General features: G+C 49.3%; 1 protein-coding gene across 1 annotated transcript in view; it reads right to left on the bottom strand.

The window, feature by feature from the left end:
- The window catches only part of CAPN13 (calpain 13), a 51,999-nt gene that overhangs the window by 16,849 nt on the left and 13,818 nt on the right, over window positions 1-21,332 (bottom strand). The window contains exons 4-10 of the mRNA XM_055326931.1: window positions 18,643-18,779; window positions 13,597-13,779; window positions 12,632-12,689; window positions 8,142-8,227; window positions 4,381-4,455; window positions 3,175-3,320; window positions 1,407-1,546 (exon numbers count right to left, since the gene is read on the bottom strand). Coding sequence (XP_055182906.1) covers window positions 1,407-1,546; window positions 3,175-3,320; window positions 4,381-4,455; window positions 8,142-8,227; window positions 12,632-12,689; window positions 13,597-13,779; window positions 18,643-18,779 — 825 coding nt within the window. The remainder of the gene's footprint in view (window positions 1-1,406; window positions 1,547-3,174; window positions 3,321-4,380; window positions 4,456-8,141; window positions 8,228-12,631; window positions 12,690-13,596; window positions 13,780-18,642; window positions 18,780-21,332) is intronic.

Raw genomic sequence — 21,332 nt, forward strand, 5'->3', positions numbered from 1 at the left:
TTTCCTTCAAGCTATGAGCATCATGAGAAAAGGAAGTGCCTAAGCAACCCTGAGAGACCCAGACCTGGGACAGGAGCTCTGGTATCAAGCTCTTTCCCACTCCCTCCTAGCTGTACCTTGGGCGGCGGGCGGGGGGCACTTTTGCTCTCGACTTTGGCTTCCACATCTATAAAAATGGTTTTTGAGGCAATGAATGTGAACACACTTTGAACTCTGAAGGACAGTATCATGGGGAAGCCTTCTCATTAGAGTGAACTACAGCCAGGACACAGGACTGCACCAGCATGAGCAGAGTACCCAGGAGCCCTGCCTGTCACAGATGAGTTGTGGCTCTGACTGTTGCCTTAGGCTTAGTGAACAGGAATGAAGCTTGTTCCTAGAGATGCTATAATCAGAGCCCCAGCCACAGAGGTGATGGTTATGTTTGGCTGAAGGCTTGGGGAACATCTGATGCCCAATCCCCAGCTCTGCCATTAATTCTGACCTTACCAGTTTACCTTGCTGAGCCTCTGTTCTTTCAACTCCACCATAGGGACAGAGAATCCCAGCATTGGATGGTTGTGGGATCTTAGTTATCCAAGTCCATGCAGAGAGGGCATGGAGTCTATGATTTAAGAACCATTCACTTGATCTCTGGGATGCATTAAATTATATGGTAAAGGAGGTGGAAGCAGAGGTACCAGATTTTCTTTTGTAATACTTTTAAGTATTACTTAAAAATACATATTTCCCGATTACCTCCTCACAGTGGGGTGTGTACAGGCTTGTGGATGGAAGGATGGCCCTCAGGAGCTGCAAAGCTGCTTGGGAGTACCATGGGAAGAGGGAAGGCCAGGTAGAGAGGAACACCTCGCCTTGGATAAGTGGCCAAGCAGATGCTTGTAAGCCAACCACCAGGCTCTGACTGGATTTTGGTCTAAATACAAGAGAAAAACATACCGCCTGGTTTTATAGCCAGGATCAGTCTTCTCCTTAAGCTCCTGCCAATGTTTAACCAATGATTCTCAAACGTTCTTACACATAAGCAGTACCCAGGGAGCTTGTTACAATACGGATTTTCAGACTCTGTCATTGGAAGTTCAGATTCAGAAGGTTTGGGACAGTCCCAGGAATCTGCATTGTTACAACAGCTGGTCTTGGACCAGACTATTTTTTGAATAACACGTGTTTGAGCCTGCAGCATACCAGGAAGGAGGTATGTTCCTCTGTAAGCCTGGTCAAGCCTAATCTCCTCTCAGGCCCAGGTTCTCCTGGAAATTTAGAGCTGAACCAGGTGAACTCTAGAGCCCTTTGGGTTTGATCTCTGAGATAGTTCAGTGAAATCTCCCAGCTGACCACAGCTGCTCTCTCTGCCCAAGGAATACACAAATGTCTGAAAGGGATAGCCCTCAACTGGGCTGCCTTACCTTGAATACCTCGAAGGTCAGTGGAAATTCACCTTTTGCCTTTAAGTTTTGTGGCATGACATTGAAGGACGTGATGACATTGTCGTGTTCCATGCTCTCTGGCACAGAGAAGATGTACTGCATGTCTCTCAGAGGTCCTTCTGCATGAGAAAGAGCTGTCACTGGAGATCAGCATGGCTTCTACGACTCCTAGATCAGGCCATGCTGGTTCAGAAAGTTCTGGTGGGTTGTGCTGGAAACTCTGGATTTAGAGACCTAAGACCCAGGTCCCAGTCCCTACAGTTACAAATTGTGGCATAAGCTTCTTCATTTTGTGAGCCTCTGTCTCTTCCTTTTAAAAACAATGAGGGGAAGTGTATTCCCCACTTGGTGAAAATATTTCCTTAACTATAAATTTGAAGGCTATTTTTATCATAATAAGTGGAATGTCAGAATCCTGTATGTATGAGCTTATGCACTGGTGATAACCATCAGAGTCTTGAAATGGTGTCAATCCCCAAGCACCAATGGAGACAGGGAAAATAGGCAATCCACGGTACTCTACCCTCCAGGTGTGCTCAGCAGAGCCAGAGCAAGACACAGAAGTAAAGGATTAAGTAAGGTAGATGCAAGTACATGGAAGAATGAAGAGAAGTCAAGATGGAGAGGAGTCAAGATACATCAACAGGTTCAGGTCACAGGTTGGGAGGCTCTGAGAGGGGGATGGGGAGACACAGAGGCTCCTCTTTGTGAAGGTTGAACAAGATGATGCATTTAGGTGTACCTAGCAGGGCCAGCCAGTACTTGCTCCCTAGCTCCCTTCCCTCTTTCCCTTGCTAGGAATTGCTAAAAATACCCCCAATGTATCATTTTGCTTCATTCATTGATATGCACTATATCCAGGGAAGAGGACTTTGGCCCCACAAACAGATGAGGTTCTGGAAGGTGAATCAATAAATTTACTGCCCAAGTATGACTTGGCAGTTCCTTAGAATCCACCCATGGCCTCCTGCTGCCTAGGTTCTCTGACCGGCAGAGTGAAGATCCTGGAGGTTTGAAAAGAGGGGTACTATTCTCAACAAGTGGGTGCCAAGGAGAGGAAACGCACATGTCTAGGTGTGAACATACCACACACACTCACACACACACACGCAAAATTATTTGCATAGCTTCTCTAGAGGATGTGTAAACATACTCAGGTTCATGTTTATGGGGAGCTATTTTACTCATCTGTGTCGCAAATAGGGAGCAAGAGGTTTAATGAGACTATGTGACCCTCCCAAGATCACACTCAACAAAATTAGGCTCAGGGAAGCCCAAAGACAGGACCTGAGGTGCCCACCTCTGGGATCTCAGTATGCTGCTGCGAGATACACCAACCAGCATGGGGTAGGAATATTCTCTGTTTGGATGGTGCTTTAGGTGGTGCCAAAGTGGTGGTTTAACCCAAACCCTGACTTTTGTCCACTATTCTTTCCATAGCTCTCCACCATCCTGGGTAATTACTGAAGAATAGTGAGCCTTTCTTCCTCCTGGGAGGCGGGTGGAGATCGGTAGGACAGTAGGAGAGCATGACAGGGCAGGGGAGGCACGCTTGAGATTCTCCTACGCAGTGCGCCAGCAGCTGTTTCCCTTGGAGAAGAACATCTGTCCCTTTAGACTGACAGATTCCTCTCCTTTCAAGTTCAGGCTGATGGTCTAGAACCCAAAGTCACTGAGACTTGGAGCCAGGACAGGGCTAGGGCTGGCAGCTTCCATCTGGCAGAAGAAGTACCAGCGTCATAACTACCTGCGGCGTTTCCTGGAGTTGCACGGTTCTTAAACATCATTTGGGACCATCTTTCATGAGGCATGTTTCTGTGGTTTAGGCTGATTGGACATCGGTTACATATATACAGGCAGAAGAAGTTGTCTTGGAAATCTTGACATGACATCCTGTTATAAACAGATACACGCCATTTTATTGGTTTCGTCCCTAGGGTGGGGGTTCCCATCACTCCACGGTACCTTTGTTTGTCAGTTCCAGTATCCAGGGACTTGCCACTGTCCTACCCAAAGACCAGAGCCTCATCCTGGCTCATTTACTGTCAAGTACACTTCTCTCTTCAGGGGTCAGGAGGACAGAACAGAATAAAATTCTGGGTTCTGCATGTCCCTCTCATGGCCACGAAGGCTGGCTGTCGTCTCTCTCTGCTCTGGGTCCTACATGCTGCTAGGAAAACTGCCATTCCTTCGAACCCTTTGCCAAATTCGTTGTTGAACTCCTTATCAGAGTAAAATGGTTGCAACGTCTAAAATCCCACCTTGTACTGTGCTTAAAGCAGAGCTATCGGAAATATTTTTCCTTTCTAATTTACACTTGTCACTCTGCTTCCTAATTCCTGAGACCCAGCTCCTTTTCATACATGCTAAATTCATTTAAATACGTTACTAAGTAAGCCATACCGCCTCTCAAGAAAATGTCCATATTACCCTTTAGGATGTGAGCACATGGCCAAAAATGCGTTTGTTTTTTTTTTTAAAACATTTAGTCCAACATAGCTGCCAGGCAAGGACACTGATGTCCTACCCAGACCTCTAGAGTCAGGGCTGAGATATTAATAACGAACTGCTCCTTTGGAAGACTGTGGAGCTAGCTCCAGGGGGACGCTGTGGGTCCTAACAAGATGGCATGAGAGATCCAGGCGTGATAATGAGGTCCTGGTTTCTGGGAAACTGTTGATTTCAAAGCTTTGGGGCCAATATTCCCTTTTACCATTAACACTTCCTGGAAGTTCCAATATTTCAGAACTGAAGTATCTTTGACACAAAGAGAAAGCACACAAATAATTTTCCATCTAGAGCTGCTGTGTCTCAGTGGAAAAAAAGAGTCTCCTTCTACATAGGTCTCTGCAAAGCTAATCTCTGATCTCATAAAAGTTTAGGGAAAGGGGTAGGGATTGAGGGTGTGGGTAATAAGGAAAGCTTTAAAATGTAATTTTAAAAGAAAAAATACCAAAACTCGCCATCCTCCTTATCCTTGTATAGCAGTCTTTTATGTTGGCTGCGGATCTTCTGCCATTCCGGAGACCTAAGCATGGGGAGATAGACCACAATGTGAGATCTCACCAAGCACCGCATCTCAGCAAATGTGCCCCAGAGGAGCCCTGTCCTCCATTAGTTCTGGGGGTGCACATGGAGGCTGTCATTCTGCCTAATGATAGAACTCTGTCATTCTCTGCACGCTGGTGGCTGCCAAATAGTCTCCAGCCAGATCCTCGGTCCTGAGCATTAGAGGGATACATGCCACGGGCCATGCTGTGTCTCTACTGGAGCCCGTAGGGACCTGGAAACCAACCTCTCCCACCCTGCTCCCCTGCCTTCTCCCAGTGCCCGAGTGGGAAAGTGAGGGGCCACTCCCTTACACCCCCCGCCATATCCAAGCAGCCGCCAAATAGTGATGACTTATGATTCCACCCCTGAAACCCCGCTCAAAGCCATCCGCTTACTTCCACCTCTCCTGCTGCTCTTCTAGTTCATGGACCCTCATCCCCTTCTTGGACTTCCCACTGGTGTCCCAAAATGCAATCCTGCCCACTTCCTATCCACTCTCCACGCTGCCATCAATATGATCTTTCTAGAACAGAAATCAGATTCTGACATTTCTCGGCTTAAAGTACATCAGAGATTCCCTTTACCTCGCAGGAAGAAGTTCCAGCTTCTGAAACAGAACCCTGGCCTCTGCCTACACCTCTCCAGCTCTCCCTGAGCAGCGACCTGCTTCCCCCACACACCCCACAGTGTTGAATTCAAAACTCCGAACATGAAAGCCTTTGTCCCCTTGGACATACATGTCCCATCCCTGCCCTGGACCATGAGGGTCCCCTCTGCCTGGAATATTCTTCCTCCTTTCAAGTCCTGTACTCCAAGGACATCACTCATCTTTCCTCCCCAAAGCCTGTTGGAAACCTAGCTTGTTCTCCCCATCCTCCCCGTCCCAACTCCACCTCCACTAGTGGTGCCTGCACTCCACCTCCGTAGTCAGTACCCTCCTCAGAACCCACATGGCACCCTGTAGCATTCCTGGTCTCAACACCTAACACCCCGTGTTTCCAGTGCTTGTTTACTTCACCAGACACCGAGTTCCACGAGCTCAGCGAGCCTCTCCCACCACGACATCATCACAGGCGGTCACGCAGTGCCTTGGCACAAGGGCATGCAATAGTTTTCTGCTTCTTTAATACGGTTGTTGAGTTCACTGGGATAATGTATTCCAGAAGCTAGACCTAGGGTCCATGTTGGAGGAGGAGCAGCTGTCCCATGTGCAGCCCACGCCTCACAGTAGAGACATGCTCTCATAAGCACCAGGCCCCATGGGATGGATCTCCCTCTAGGAGCAGCTTGCATCCGGGGGCCGGGGTCAGCTCTGTGCTGGGAGAGCAAGGCGGAGACCACTACTCAGGCTTTGGGCTGTAGGCTGAGCCAGTCAGATGTGTTATTGTAAAATGGCAATTTTATAATTAAGTGATAATTACATTTTCTGCAGTGTGTAAGGGAAAATAAATGTGGTGTAAATCAATATGCTATCGATTCATGCAAGTTTGCCTTTAAGTGTGTGCGTCTGAAATTTCAATTACGGCCAAGAGGAGACCATCCGGCTCTCTCCATCCATCTCCACTCCTTAGAAGTAGGGAGGAAATCGACCACCTGCGTGGAGATGGTGGTTATGTGGCCCTGTCACTTTCTCTCGCAGCCCTGTTTCGAGGGAGGGGGCGTGGAGGGGGAAGTGCTGAACTTAGGCACAGCCAGGTGTGTGGCCCTTCAGAGTTAGTGCTGCTAGGTCCACCTCTCTGTTCTCTGCTCTGCACATCTCCCCCCTGTTGAAGGGCCTTATAAATCCCATGCCCGTAGGGTGTACGCCCAAATTTCCAAGCTGGCATTGGGTGCTCTGGCCCCAGCTCCCAGCACTTCTCTGCCAGGTTCCTCTGTTGGCCCTGGACACACTATATGCGTTCCCTGGCTCAGCACAGTGCTCTCCACCTCCACGCCTACCTGGTGATCTCTTTCTGGGTGAATCATACTTTTTTTCTCCTGCTTGAACTCAAGTCCGACTCTACCTGTGAAGTTTGCCCTGACCCTGCCAGCCCACGGGAAGCTTCTGATCCCTCATCTCTGGCGCCACCTGGGGCCTTCGGGAGTCAGGTGATAGCACAGGAGACAAAGCTGAAGCTCTTCTCCTACCCAAGGCAAATGTGTCATTGACATTTGACCTTCCTTCACTCCAACCCCAACAGCCAACCCTGAGTCAGGGATTCTGTTCACCACATCGCCCCCTGGGCCATACTGGCAGCTCGGGGTAATGACTGAAGAGGAGAACTGGCAAAGGCCAGAGGTTGTTAAGATTTACATTGGAAGATGCAAAGGCTACCCCAGGGACGAAGGAAGAGGCAAGGCAGAAGGAGAAAGGGGAACGGTGAATAAAAACACAACAGTGTCCAGTGGTTCCTGGTGTGCAATTTCATTCCCCTTCTGTGGAGGGGATTCAGCTGTCCTGTTCTCCAGGGGGCAGCTGGTCCCACCAGGTGCCTTCTAGGAATTCATTCAGCTTGCTCCCTCCCTTCCGCCTGCTTCCCCTTCTCTACCTCCCACTCCCATGGGCAGTCACCTTACGTTTGCCGAGTGCCCACTTGAGCAGGCACATGCCAGCTGTTGGGGTTCAAAGAGGATCAGAGTGGCCCCTGCCGCAGCCTGGCCTGTGGCGTCAGGCTGGGTTCTGAGCAGCCCGGAAGTAAGGCAGGGACACTGGCCAACTCTGCATCTGCCTTCCAGGACCCACTTCTCGCTGCATTGATTTTCACTGCTGTTGGATGCTGTTCACCTGTTTGTCTGAATGCTTTGCATTTCCTTTCCAGTCTTACTCTCCTTCCCATTGCCTCCACCTCCCTGCTGGCTGCCAGAGGAGCAGGTAACCTGTTACCTGCTGGCCGTCTAGGGACAGCCATCTCATTCTCAGTCAGCAAGGATGGGGTCCAGGGATCAGTCTTTTTGGCAGCTGGGCAATGCTGTCCCAGCTCCAGGGAACCACTGACCACAGAGCTGCATCCCCACTGGCCAGCTGTGTGGGACCCGGCTAACGGGCATCTGACACTCACCTAGCTCCATTCACTCCTCCTCTGAGCAAGGTGTGAGTCCAGACACCAGTTATACATCAGAGTCCAGATAAATAGGGAGGGTGGACAACCCAGGTGGCCAGATCTTTGCCTCAGCTACCCAACTCCCCCCAAAATGAAGTCTTTTCCTGATGGTATCATCACGATCAGAATCCCATGGGATCCCTTATGGGATGAGGCGCCTTCTCTCCATCTCTCCCTGCCAAGTAGAACTTGGCACCTGTCCTGCTCTTTCCCCAACTCTTAAAAAAAAAAAAACAGCTAATTCTGGGTACGTGGATTCACAGTGCTAGACTGTAACCTTCTGGGGGATAGACATTGGGTCTTGTCATCTGTCCATATCCCACAGTGCCACCTAACACAGTAAACTTACTGCAGAGAGCATGCAATAGGTGTCTAATAGATGCCTGGTGAATGGCATCATGAGAATGGGAGATGGATCGACAGCCACACATAGGTGTGAACTAGACAGACCAGCAGTGGGATCCATAACAGGTGAGACGGAGGTTGCCCTCCCGGGGCTGGGGTGGGAGTGGGGATGGGTGGGTGGCGCTCTCTGCACACCAGGCCTTCACAAAGGCTGGAGAAAGGTTTTCAGAAGCCGTACCTATCACTCCAGCGTCCTATCCATTCAGTGTGGCCCCAAGGGTTCCACAGGCGGATAAGATCTTCCCAGCCCCTCCCGTACTGAATCTGCAAAGAACAGAAAAAGAACCTGTCAGTGCTCTCCAGCAAAAGTCAGCAGAAAGAGAGGATATGAATGCAGCTGCTTTTTACCTCCAAGGACTAATTTAACTTCTGACCTCATTTGGCTGCAGCCAGAAAAAAAAAAGAAAAAAAAAATCAATGTCTCTCTGCTGCTTGCATGGAGTTGGAAAGAGAGAGGAGCAAACGGCCCCTCTTTCTGCTTAGCACCTCGAAAGGTGGGTGCAGCTTCATCATTCTGGATGAGCACCTCCTGGCATGTGTGTGAGCTGAGGAGCAATTGCAGATGAATGGCACGCAGTGTTGCTGTGGGCTGCAGAGGGGAGATCTTGACGGGTCCCTGGCCTCCTGCAAGCCCTGTCTCCCCACCAGCATCTCTATTCCACAGACATAGCTGCTTTCCTGCCCGCAGCTCCCTGGGAGCTGTGCTGGGGTCTTCACAGCGTGATCTTGAGCAAGGTTGTGGAGGACGCTGATCTGAGCAAGAGTGGGACAGCCTGGGCATCCAGACAGCCCAGGTTAGCCCTCCTCCACCTGCACCCCAGAGCTGCCCCGGGCCCCCGTCACCCTGCCTCTGCTGGCAAGCAGGTACCTCGATGGCCTGAACTTTTCTTCCTTCTCCAGGCACCTCATCATCACTAGTTTCCAGATATGGAGGCTGGAAGCCAGGACCATTGATAAGTAACAGCAAAACAAACTCAACCCTTTGAACCTACGTTCCCAGATCCAGGAGCCCTCAGCCTGGTGAGAGGAATTAAAGCATGGTTGAGTTGTAGCTGCGACACTGATGTGTGCTAAGGCCATCTGTGGAGGCCGCAGCCTTGCAGGGTGAAGGAAGGGGCCCGCTTGCTCCATGATTCCAGGCCAGAGGCCGTGGAGAAAGCCCTGAGTGTGGTATCACCATCTGGAAAAGAACCCGGTGTGTGGAGGTGGGGCTCGGAGCCCAGCACATTCCATCCTTCAAACCACCACCCTCACCCTGCCAGCCAATGTTTATACAACCTTTGTCTTACACAGGAGGAAACTGAACACCAGAGAGGTTCAACAACTTTCCCAAGACCACAAAGTAAATGACAGATGAATAATTGTCATTCCAGTCACTGCCAGTCTCTGAAGCCCAGGCTCTTGATTTGGGGGTGGGAGTAGAAAAAGGACGCATCTGCTCCAGGGCCCAGCCCCCTCTCAGGTGTGGCCACAAGCTTGACCTCAAATCCCACCCTTGGGGGCACCTGGCCAAGGCCCCTGTCATCACCAGGAGGACATTACCGTGAAGGAGCAACGCAGTCAGACAATAGCCAAAGAACTTGGCTTGGATAACGTTCTTTTCCATTCACTTCTAGATGGCTGGCACCATAGGGGAAGGTGCTTTAGCTTTTTTAAAAAAGATTTTATTTATTTATTCATGAGAGACACAGAGAGAGGCAGGGACATAGGCAGACGGAGAGGCAGGCTCCCCACGGGGAGCCTAATACAGGAATCGATCCCAGGACCCCGGGTTCACGACCTAAGCCGAAGGCAGATGCTCAATCCCTGAGCCACCCGGGTGCCCTGGTGTTTTGGCTTTTAATGCTACATAGGAGTGGGGGGGCTCCTGGCACAGACCAGGGTTCCCCAGCCCTCTCTGCCCCATCCTCAGGCACTCCAGGTCTAGCATACAGCATATTTATTAACCGTCAGTGCCTGATGGAGCCCACGGAGCAGGGATGTGAGAAATGGTTGCCCGGTGGCCCCAAAAGCTTAATGAGCCACCGTCCGTGCCTAACACAGCCGCGGCTCAGATGAGCACAGGGGGGAGGGAGGGCCAGCGAGTGAAGGAGCTAAAAGCAGGGACTAAATGAGGCATGCAGATAAACACTCACCCCCTTGCCCAGGGGAGTCACCGATTGAGCGAGGTGTATAATAAAAAATGCCAATTTCATTTATCTTCCTGTCTGTGTCCCACCCAGAGGAGGATGAGCGGATTAAAAAACACACCGCATGTACGAGCTGGTTTAATCTTAGCCCTTGTGGTCAGTTGTGACCTCCTCTTTCTAGAGGAGAAATCTGTAGCCAAGTCAAGTTCCTGGGCCTTGGCAGAGAGGCTCAGGGGGTCACGCTCAAGGCCAAGGTCACGACTACCTCTGAAAATGTCCACTTGCTTCACTCTCCTGGCTACTCACTGGACACCCTGGCCCTGGTCAGCTCTCTCAGAAAGGTACCCCCAGGGCAAGAGGTGGTCCAGGTTATCTAGTCTAGGATGCTACTTCCTCAAATGTATTCTCTTAAATGCTGGTCCTGCAGGCTGTTAATAATTAGTCCCAGGAGAGGTGGTTTCATGGCTCTTGGCAGACTGAAACCAAAGGCTGTCCCAATGTATAAAGGGCCTTTTCCAGGAGTGGCAGAGACACCATGCAGGTACCATGGTTCCCTCATCCCATGCCCAGCCCGGAGAGGATTCATCGATCATAGCTCTTTCCCCAAATCTGGAAGCAGTGCCAGTGTCTTGTCAACACAGTCATCCCAGCAGCACTGCCAAAGATCGAGGTTGGCACACGAGAAAACCAATTTGTTATCCTTAGCCTAGACTTTCCATGTCTGGGACGGGGAGTGGTGGGAAGCAGAGTGTACGTGGCCTGTGTGATGATGGTACTGGCTGCCCCCATTGAGAGTTCTGGGATGGGCTTGAGAGAACTCAGGGGAAGAGAGCCTGGGGCTGCTGTGACCAGGAGCTCTCCTGGCCAGGGTTAATCAGGGTGACCTCTTCCTGGCATCTGGGAAATGTATTTTGAGCTCCTCACATCCATTCATTGAGGGAGGCAGCGGTTCGGTGATGTCATGTCGTCACAGGTCAAAGATGGATGCATTCAGTCACTCAGGCAAGCGCACTCATCCATGAATCCCACGAGCATTTATTAGATGCCTACTCTCCTAGGTACTGTGCAGAGGAAGCATTTTGTTCAGACTTCCTTAAGAAGAGCAGGAAGCAGAAGATAGTGACTGTAGTTTGTGGAAAGTTTGCCAAACGCAAAATAATGGAGCAAGGGGCCTGAGGTCACCGGACAGGAGTCAGGCTGATTCAGAGAGAAGGAATGCAAAGGCGAGAAAGCGTGCCGGAAACAGCACCCGACACTCTGCTTTCTATGGCTCCTAAGTACCTTGGAAAATGTGCCCTGGAGCTTGGAACACTGTGTCTCAGGGCCCAGAGGACATTATTAGACCTGAGGAGTTGTAGGAAATGTAAAGAGATGGGGGCATGTTTGTGGGAAATCATCACGAGGCCAGGAAGCACTGTTACCGCACAGCTATGTGGTAAGCACAGAGGGGGACTGAGGGGACATGGTGTCTCGGCCCAGCCATCCCAAGTAGCTGTGTTAACCCTGGCCTTCCCCTCTCAGGCCTCTGCTTCTCACTGAATGGAGGAGGCTGGACTTCATTAGTCTTTTCCGGACCAAATGATACTGCACACAGTAACCATACACACTTTCGTCTACCCCAAGTCCATTGCTGCATCCAGGGGAACCATCGTCCTCCAATAGCTGCCCCCCCTTCTTCCATGGAATAAAGTCTAGCTGTGCAAAATGGTGGCCCAGCTAAACAGGATGCTTCCCAGACTCCCTTGGGCCTTGGTGTGGCACATGATTAAGTTTGGACTAATGAGATCTGAGAGGAAATGGTGTGTGTGTTTTCTGATGGGTGCCTCCTATATGAATGTATGAAGTGTTCCCTGGCTCCTTTTTCTTCCCCTGGCTGGGAGATGAGGGACTTGGAGCAGCTGCCCTGGGCTCCCAGGTAGAAGCCCCATGTTGCAGATGGCAGAGTCACCTATCGACTCTGGATTTACCTGCTTACCTGAGAGAGAAATGAACTTTATCTTAGTTGAGCCCCTGTATTTTGGAGTGCCTTTGCCGTAGCAGTTTAGTTGGTACATAATAAACAAAACCCTTGGGACGCATGGGTGGCTCAGTGGTTTAGTGCCTGCCTTCTGCCCAGGGTGTGATCCTGGAGTCCTGGGATCGAGTCCCACATCAGGCTCCCTGCATGGAGCCTGCTTCTTCCTCTGCCTATGTCTCTGCCTCTCTCTCTGTGTCTCTCATGAATAAATAAATACAATCTTTTTAAAAAAATCATTTTAAAAAAACAAAAACACTTTCAGGGCTTGCCCCAGTCAATGAGGTAGTTCATTCTTCTTTCTTTTTGGGCCAATCCCACAGCCTGGCTAGACACTCAGCTTGTCTGGGATCCATTCAAGGATAGCACGATCTCTGGTAGGTCCCTGGGGGATAAAGATGCTGGGCACCAGAATTTCTGGATGAATAGAGGGAATGAGGCTGTGTTGGGTTTGCAGAAGGCATTTGATTCTGACTCCTGTTTAGAGAAGCAAGGAAACCAGGGGACAACCCATGGGCACCTTACCCGCTCAGCCCCAGTCACTGTGTAGGCGTGCTGAGTCACCAGTCCATTCTCCATTCTCCTAGCCTCACCTGTCGGCTTCAGAGGAGGAAAGCAGACCAAGCATTACACATTTCCAGGTTCTCCAGAGAAAGAGAAAAGCACAATTCAATCACAGCAGCTAAGCTGTGGCTGCATGCAAGGCGTCCCACTGACTCATGCCAGAATGGCATATGTTCTTGGAATTCTGTTCTAGAGGGCAGAGTTGGAAGGCTGTCAGGTGGTTGAGGCCCCGGGCACTTCATACCTCAGGAGACTTACTCCATTACTGACACAACCCCACTGAGTCCTGAAGCCAACCCAGACTGCTTGCTCTTCTGACCCCTTGTCATCAATGACACATGGCACAAAAAGAGTCTGCTGGACACCCTGTAAGAGTCGGGAACACTCACCCCCCCCATGCTGTGAGCAATTGGGGTTTAAAATGCATATTAATTTTCAGGTGGTGTTTCAGATTAGCGGTGTGTGACTCAAAACCCACATGTTTACAGAGTACAGGAAAGATCCTCATGGATAGGGAGCTGGCTATCTCAGAATAGACTCCAAAATAATTTGGAGAGTCATCCAAGCTTCTCAAGATGGGACACATTGACTGTGGCATGTTGCCTTTAGAGCCAGTGAGACTCAAACGGCTGCCCAGTCCCTCTGGACCCCACTGCACCAAGCCACATGGCAGTGATAGGCAAAGGCATATGAACCCAGCTCAGCCACTTACTGGCTGTGTGATGGGGAGCATTTCCCTTAGCCTCTCTGAGCCCATTTCCTATTCTGGAAGTGAATTCTGCAACCCCTATCTCAGAAGGAGGGCTGCTGTGAGGATGACATGAGGCACAGCACCAGCGCTCTGTGGCCCCTTACTAGCCAAACGGGCCTTTGGCTTAGATACTCTTGGGTGAGGAAAGGTTTGACCCAGCATGAAGAGTCTACACTCACTCACATCAGCCAGGGTGCCACAGGCCATCAGGGAGCCTGTCTTGACCGCTGTCTTCACCATCATCACCAGGTCAGAAGGAATGGAGTGCAGGTTGATGCTGGTGACCACCCCTCCTGTGAGGTCCACCAGGGCATCAGGAAGGAAACCGTAGTGCAGGTTGACATAGGACCCATGAAACCTGGCAGGGGGAAAGACATATCAACCCCTGAGGCGCTTCTGGTGAGATGCTCCAGGAGGGGAGTTTGTACGGCTGGCATCTGCGTATGGCCCAGGGAAGGGCTCTCCGATATACCCCTGAACTATGGCCACCCGCCTTCTATTGGCCTGGGTAAAGGTTCCAGTGAAGTGCCACTGTCCTTCCCCTGGTCTCCTGGGGCTGGGCCGCCCCACAAGCAGCAGTGTCATGCAGAGGTTAGGAGTGCTGGAGCCCCAGGCCAGGGATCGAATCCCAACCTCTCCGCATATTTAGCTGCTTGACCTTGGACAAGTTACTTAACCTGGCAGGCGGCAAACTCTTAATAAACATTGGGCATTATGATGATGAATATCCACTTTTCCTATTCAGTTTAGCAACAGTGATACATGTTGTCTGAGGGGTACGGAGCGTTCAAAGATGGACAAGACCCTGCCCCTGCCCTCCAAGAGCTCACTCAGCCAACAGCCCTGGTGCCTGCTGTGGCCACAAGCAGCCTCTGTTCTCATGCAGTGCAAAGCATGCTCCAGAATTCCCACTCCCAGGACCAACTCACTCATCCCAGGATCATCAGGGAGGCTAGCTGACTTTACTGAAGGTAACAGAAGTGAGGACAAGTCTTATCCAACATGTTCTCAAAGCAAAACCACATGGAACCTAAAGCTCCTCTCCCCACTCTTGTGTGGGTTTTCTGCCCCTGCTTGGGTTTATTGTCCCATTTCACCTTTTCCCCATCCTCCCCAAATCTGAGCAGCCCCAGTCATTCACTAGGGAGGCCGGAAGATTCCAGATTCAAGAGCCAAACCACTCCAGTTCAACTCCTGGTTTCCCCTCTCATGAGTTCTCATTCGGGGCAGGAGGCTGAGATTTTCTAAGGCTCCCTTTGGTCAGCTGGAGAAGGGGCATGGGACAGCCCTGGCCTCAAAGGGCCCTTGTGACGCTTGTGCCAGTTCTGGCATGAGTGGCATGTAGAAAGCATTGGCTTGCAGAGGGCGTGCTCGCTACTGTCACTATCAAGACACAGCAAGGCCATGCTGCCCTGCTTCTACCCCTGCACTTGTCACTCCCTCCCAATAGCACTCTGCCACCGGGACACTCTCCTTAGAATGACTCATCTAGTTTCTTAGTAGCACTTGGGGGTCGAGATATTTGCTGTGAGAGGGTGTGGATCATCTTGGAACAGGGAAGAAGAGCCTGAGGGTCCAGGGAGGGCTCTGGGAGGGGCACACCTCTGAGCTGAGTTTATCCAGGTAAGGACAGTGGGACAGGCCTTCCAGGGAGGAAGAACTGCTAGGGTCAGAAGAGCACGGTGGAATGGGGCCTCTGTCCCTCATGGGAAGTCGAGGCCACACCCCTCACAGGCCATTGGCAGTTGGGAAGCTTTGACCATGGCTTGCTTTCTGGTAATGCAAATTAGGGTGGGGGTCTGGGCCTAAGTTCCTCCCTACTGCTCCTCTAGGGGGCCTGCAACTCGCCCTTCTGGGTCTTTCACCTGGGAACAGTGAGGTAGACTGGGTAGTCTCGTGGGGTCCTCCTGATACCCCTTTTCTCACCATATTCCTACCTCTGTCACTCTCTCCTCCTGGGCCCCACCCAGAAGTCACATAAATTCACTTCAGCAAATACAGCCCCTCAAAGCAGGATAACGTCCCAGGCACAAATGCCATGGGTGGCTTAAAAGTCCTTTATAAAGGAAGGCTAAGCAAACGCGGGCCATTCTACAGAAACTGCCATGTGATAGATTGATCTGTTTGTTATAAAACTCATTCTAAATCTTACCTTTCTGTCTCTCCCTCTCCCTGACCTGGGGTTATGGCTGGTACTAGACTCTTATCTCTGGGCTATTTACTTAGTCAAAAGCAAAGCTTGCCTTGGATAATGGTCATGCCCATTTGGCTTTGAATGCCTGACTTTTGATTTCCCATATGTATTCTGGCTCCAGTCCTAGATTAGGTAGGGCTTTGCTGAGGGTCCTGGATGTTCACAAGACTGGGGTTCTGGAACTCATCCTAGAGCTCACCAGTATGACTTCTCACACTGCCACAGTCCCTTCTTGGTGATGCACTCAGGGGCCCTCCCTGGCTGTAGACAGGGCTGCACCAGAACCCTTCCAGAAAAGCAGCCAGGCCCTGTCCTGGCACTTCAGACCCACTGCCTCAGTGTCTAGGGGCCTCGTCTGATGTCTTGCACTCACGCCCCCCTCATTTGCCACAGAGACACCCAGTGCATGGGGAAGGCCGGCAGCACCCCCCACCACACACAATGCCCACAAAGCCTGTCTCAGCAGCAGCTGGGTATTTTGACAAGGAGCTATCTCTCTGCTTCAAACGCGAGCTCACAAATCCTGCTGATGCTCTAGGAACATGGCAACTATTCTTAGCCCCCTTTGCTGACAGGAAACAGAAAAGGAAGGAGAGATAGCGAGAGTGATGCTCACCACACCTGTCACTACACCTTGTCACCTGGGCCCAGGAATTCAGAGCGTGCCTTATTCTCATTTCTGTGCTTTAGCCTCATTTGTGGGAAATGTCTATCTGCCCAGCAAAGCTAAGAAAGAGGAAAGAATTCAGACATCTATATCAAAATCAAAAAGAATGCTAAAATGCTGGGATTCTTAACTATCCAGATTCCATACAGGATGATAGGCAGCCTAGCAGATTTTGTCCTGAGATCTCCTATTTTATGACCTCTGGGGAAAAAAAAACCTGCCAGTGTAGATCTGACTGACTCAACCAATTCATTTCCACACTCCCCAGTTGCAAAGACAGTTGAAAGTTTGGAGGGCATAGGCTCTCTGGCCTACATTCTTGCTGGGGAAGGAGGATCGTCTCCTTTTGGATGGATGGATTCTCCATGTTTGTGCTGTGGTCGTTATGTGCCAGACACTGAGTTCCAAAGAGGCAAAAAGACAAATCTTTTTCCTACAGAACCGACAAGTACCAAGGGATGATGGAAAAGCCCAAGACAAGGGGAACAGTCCTCATCCCTGCTTGGCCTTGACCACCACGTGACCTTGGACTACTCATTTCAGCTCTCGGCATATTAGCTTCTTCATCTTTCAAAGGAAGACATAGAGCTCGAGGCTGACAGAGGTCCCTTCCAGCCCTCATAGCTCTAATTCTATTGCATTCACTCCACCTTCTGTGATTCCTTCTTTGGATGGAGGGGAAAGCTTTTAAACAGCTTACTCGTTTGAAACATTTTAGTCTCCACTAGATTTCTGTAGGCAGTGGGATGTGGATTCTGGGCCCAGTCTCCCATTTCCTTTTAAAGCTGAATGATTGCTTTAGGTCGACTCTTAACAAAATGGGGTCAAAGTCATCATTTCATTCCACAAGGTTTCTAATTCTCCAAGTGAACTGGCACGCTCCCCCTTTCACAGAAGGAAAAAAAAAAAAAAAAAACCGAAGCCCTGAAGTTGTGAGAGCTGAATCCATACTGGAAAGAAATGGCAGTGTTTGGGTAAGTAGCTTAGAAGCAAATTAACCTCCCCGAACATATGGATCAGTTCAACAACCTTGGCTGTTATCTGGGGTTCCTTCTCAAATGCTAATGAACAGCTCTTCTTGACACTGGAAATGAGCAACAGCTTTAGTTTTCTACAAATAATCTCAACAGAAAGAGTGCAAAAAAGAAAAAAGAAATAAAAAAGAGCTCTTGAGAAAACATGGCTGTTTAGAATGTGACCTCTGCAAGGACAGGGACTGGGGTGGTCTGTGTGGTTGTTAGCAACCTCAAGGCCCAGAACTGGACTTCAGTCTTACTAAATGATGTCCCTGGGTCAAATCACTGAAAACCCCAGTAGATTCAAGCTAGTCACTACTGTCACATGACTATTTAGAGCCTTGGTTTCCCAATATGTAAAATGCTGTTAGTGATGATCTTCGGGGAATCTAATTTGGTGACATTCCACTAATTTATTTTCTCCTGAAAGGGATGGTCCTTTTGTCTCTTAGCATTGATTTCTAGCTCTGATGTGTCCCTCACCTATGTAGGTCTCTATGGGAGTGACCTCTTCCACATAACACATACTCTTGCTAACACCCACTTAAGCCAATCTCAGAGTCTTTATCCCAGTGCCAAGCACAATGGTGGGCCTATGGTTAAATGCTCGATACACATCTTCTGAATTGATGGAACTCAAAGTGTTTAAGTAAAACATGAATTGGAGTGTTTATTAAGTTCTTGAGCTTGTTAACACTAGAAGGTAGTCCTTGAAGCATGGTGCTTAGACCATATAATAATCAGAACTCTTGCCCTGCTCCCCAACACAGATGCCATCTTTAATAGCCATATAGAACCCCCAACTGCTCGACCTCACTTTGAGTTGTCCTGCCCCTAGATCTTCGCTTGAATCATTCCCATGGTTGGGAATAACTATCCAACATATCACCTTTCTTCTTGCTGAAATTCTAGCCATCCTTCAAGGCCTCACTGAATGCTATGTCCTCTATACAGCCTCACCCTGACTCTCTGTGAGTCAGAAAATCAAGAATGTTTTATCTCTATGTCCTCTCATCAGACTTTGTCCACTGGTCATAATATTATATTTTATTTGGGCTCTTCTCCTAGCCCTTGCAATAATAGTATTATTAGTATATACCTCTATTCAGTCCTGCCCTGCCCACAGCTTGTCATATGCTTCTGGGTTCCTCCTGTGCCCCCAACATAGCTTTGCATACAGTGATTGTTTATGGAGGATGCCCAGCCGATGCTGCCAGGGCATCGCTTACACGCAGAGCTGCCAAAAATCCTGGGACTGGCTGCTGTAGAGCATCCATCAGGGCAAGCAGCTGGGCAGGCAAGGCCAGCATTGAGGCCCCGGGCAGAGGGGTAGGCCACTCTTACTTGGCATAAGCTTTCTCCAGCAGGCAGGGCCAAAACTCTTGGTTGTTCTTGCGAGGGTGCACAAAGAGATACTCCTTATTCAGGACAGGTAGGCGATCATCAACCACCACTTCCACCCACTGGCCGCACTGCCAGAACTAGAAGAGAGGTGAATATATGCCTTAGTAGAGGTAGGGCAGAAGGCGAGCTTCTGGATCCCCAACCCATGCCAAATGATAACCACTGGTGTGACATGACCTTCCCAATGAAACAACAAACTATTCAGAACAAATCCCAGCCCAGGTCAGGGGTCAGTTGACAGGGGCCTTCCATGTCAACTGCACTGGACAGATGAGTCACAGATCAAGTGAGTCAAAGAAAATACAGGCTGGCATGAAAGAGACTTGGGTTTTTGTTGAAATTTGCTACTAACTCTGACCTCACTTTGGCAAGTCCTCTAAGAGATTCAGACACACATAAGGCCTTCCGGGTATGGCTTGTGCACAAAATGGCAATAGAAGGAACAGATGCTGAATGATAAGGAGAAGGGTAGATACAGAGTGTGCTATAATGGGGGGGACAGGAGAGACTATTGGGAGCCAAATGTTTGAGGGAGGAGGCAGGATTTAAGCAGGTGGCATGGAAGTAGGAAAGCCATCCCAGATGGCAGGGAGAGTGGGCAAAGGCCTAGAGTCCAAATGATGAGGATTGCTCAGGAGGATTGGGCAGTGACAGCCTCACTCTGGCCTCCTCAGCTCATGTGAAGCTGGTTCTGCCATCAGAGCAGCAGAAATGAAGCTGGTTGGCACCACTACCGCTAAGAGCACAAATGAACCAGATGTTCCTCTCCAAAACAGACTGCTTTAATCTTCGGTGTTCAACTCTTAATGGTTCACCCAGGGACATCACCAAATGAGGAAAATTCATAACAAAGCCAGCCTTTTGGAGTTTCTTTGCTGGTCTCCCCTATGCTGGATAAGGGATAAGCAGCCGGGCTTCCAGCTTCAGGCCTAAACCTTAATGAAGGCAAGTTTCTGACAGGTGGGCTTGGAGTAAAGCTGGGTGGATGTGATCTATCATCTATTTGGCAGTGATGGGAAGCCATCCACATGGCCTTTTCCACAGCTGGATATCCCAGATGTTGGGTTGTTGCATCCAGCTGAGGACACACTTTCTAAGTAGAGATGGAGACCAAGACAGAGATGTCAGTGGAGACAAAGCAAAGAAGATATTTTCATGGTCATTAATGAGCTCTGTGTACTTCAGCTGGTTCTGGCACAGCTGTGGATTTGAGTCCTTATTGCAATAAAATGTGTAGACAGGTGAGGTTAAGAGCCAACAGGGGTATACTAGGAGGGAGGTCTAGTTTTCTTTGGGAAGGTTTGATGCCCCAAGGAGAACTAAAAGTGGGGTACTGGAAAAATAGCCCGATCTGGATTTGGGATTTAGCTAGATAGCAAAGTGTGGTAGATAGTGGCCAGTCACTGGTACTGTGCTTGAGTCCTGGTTTTGCCTTTGGTTACCTGAACAACAGATATTGGGTAAGACATTGAATTCTCTGTGTCTCAGGTTCCTCATCTGTCAAATGGTGATAAAAAATTCCTCAGAGGGCTGTGATTAGGGTCAAATGAGATTGTGAAAGTGAGATCCATTTTGAAAGTAGAAACTATTTTTCAATAGCTTCTTTGTTCAGAACCTAGGATAATGCCTGGTGCAGAGGAGACTATCAGGAATGAGAGTCCTGACTTGAATGAGCTCCTGTGGTTGGTTTCCACTTAGAAGTTACCTTCACCCCAATATTTCCACATGAGTAATGCTGACCAAACTCGCTATCCTTATACAAAGGGAACACCAGATAAGATCATTGTTTCCAGAATAAGATCAAGAATGAGGCCACCAATCTGCATTTCCTGATTTACCCCACTTGGTGAGGAGGGCTGGCATCAAATAATGAGTAGACCCTCCAAAAAGCATGCTGGTACCATTTTGTCAGCACTCAAGTGTCTGAGGGAAGCCAGAAGTGTTTTGGTAAAGCAGCCACATTGCCTGGGCACTAGGTTCTTTCCAGAGAACAGTGCCCAAACTTAGAGTGATAAAAACAGATGTACAGAAGTCAACACCTCAGCTCTTTCTGGAGAACTGTGGAACTTTCTCGCCATCCAGAAGGCCAGACAGTGTCCTGCCTGGGCCTCAATTTCTCCTAACCACATGTTACAGTCTGAGTTGAGCTCATACAGTAAACCTTGCATCTTCTAGCTCACTCCTTGGTCAGAGCCTTGGACCACCAGCATTAACAACCCCTGGAAACTTGTTAGAAGATATAGTATGCAAATAGTTAGACTTCAGGAAGAGAGAAAAAAAAAATAAAGGACACTCAGAAATAATGAAGGGAAATTTAGCTGAGCAGAAAAGGGAGACAGGTCTTCAGAATGAAAGGGCTCACTGAATTCCAGACAAGATTAATTTCAAAAAGGCACACATCTGGACGTATTTCAGAAAAATTTCTGAACACCAAGGAGAGAGAGTACCTCTCATAAACTTGCAGTTTGAAAGAACATGTTGCAAACAAAGCCAAGAGCATAGATTAGCACTGGATTTTTCTTCTGCTATATTGGAAGCTATGAGACAAAGGAATAATGTTTACTATTTACTTGAGGAAAGGGAATGTGATCCAAGAATCCCAAACCCAACTGATACATTGTTCTTAAGTA

This window comes from Nyctereutes procyonoides, unplaced genomic scaffold (genome assembly GCF_905146905.1).
Source record: "Nyctereutes procyonoides isolate TBG_1078 unplaced genomic scaffold, NYPRO_anot_genome, whole genome shotgun sequence".
NCBI lineage: Eukaryota > Metazoa > Chordata > Mammalia > Carnivora > Canidae > Nyctereutes > Nyctereutes procyonoides.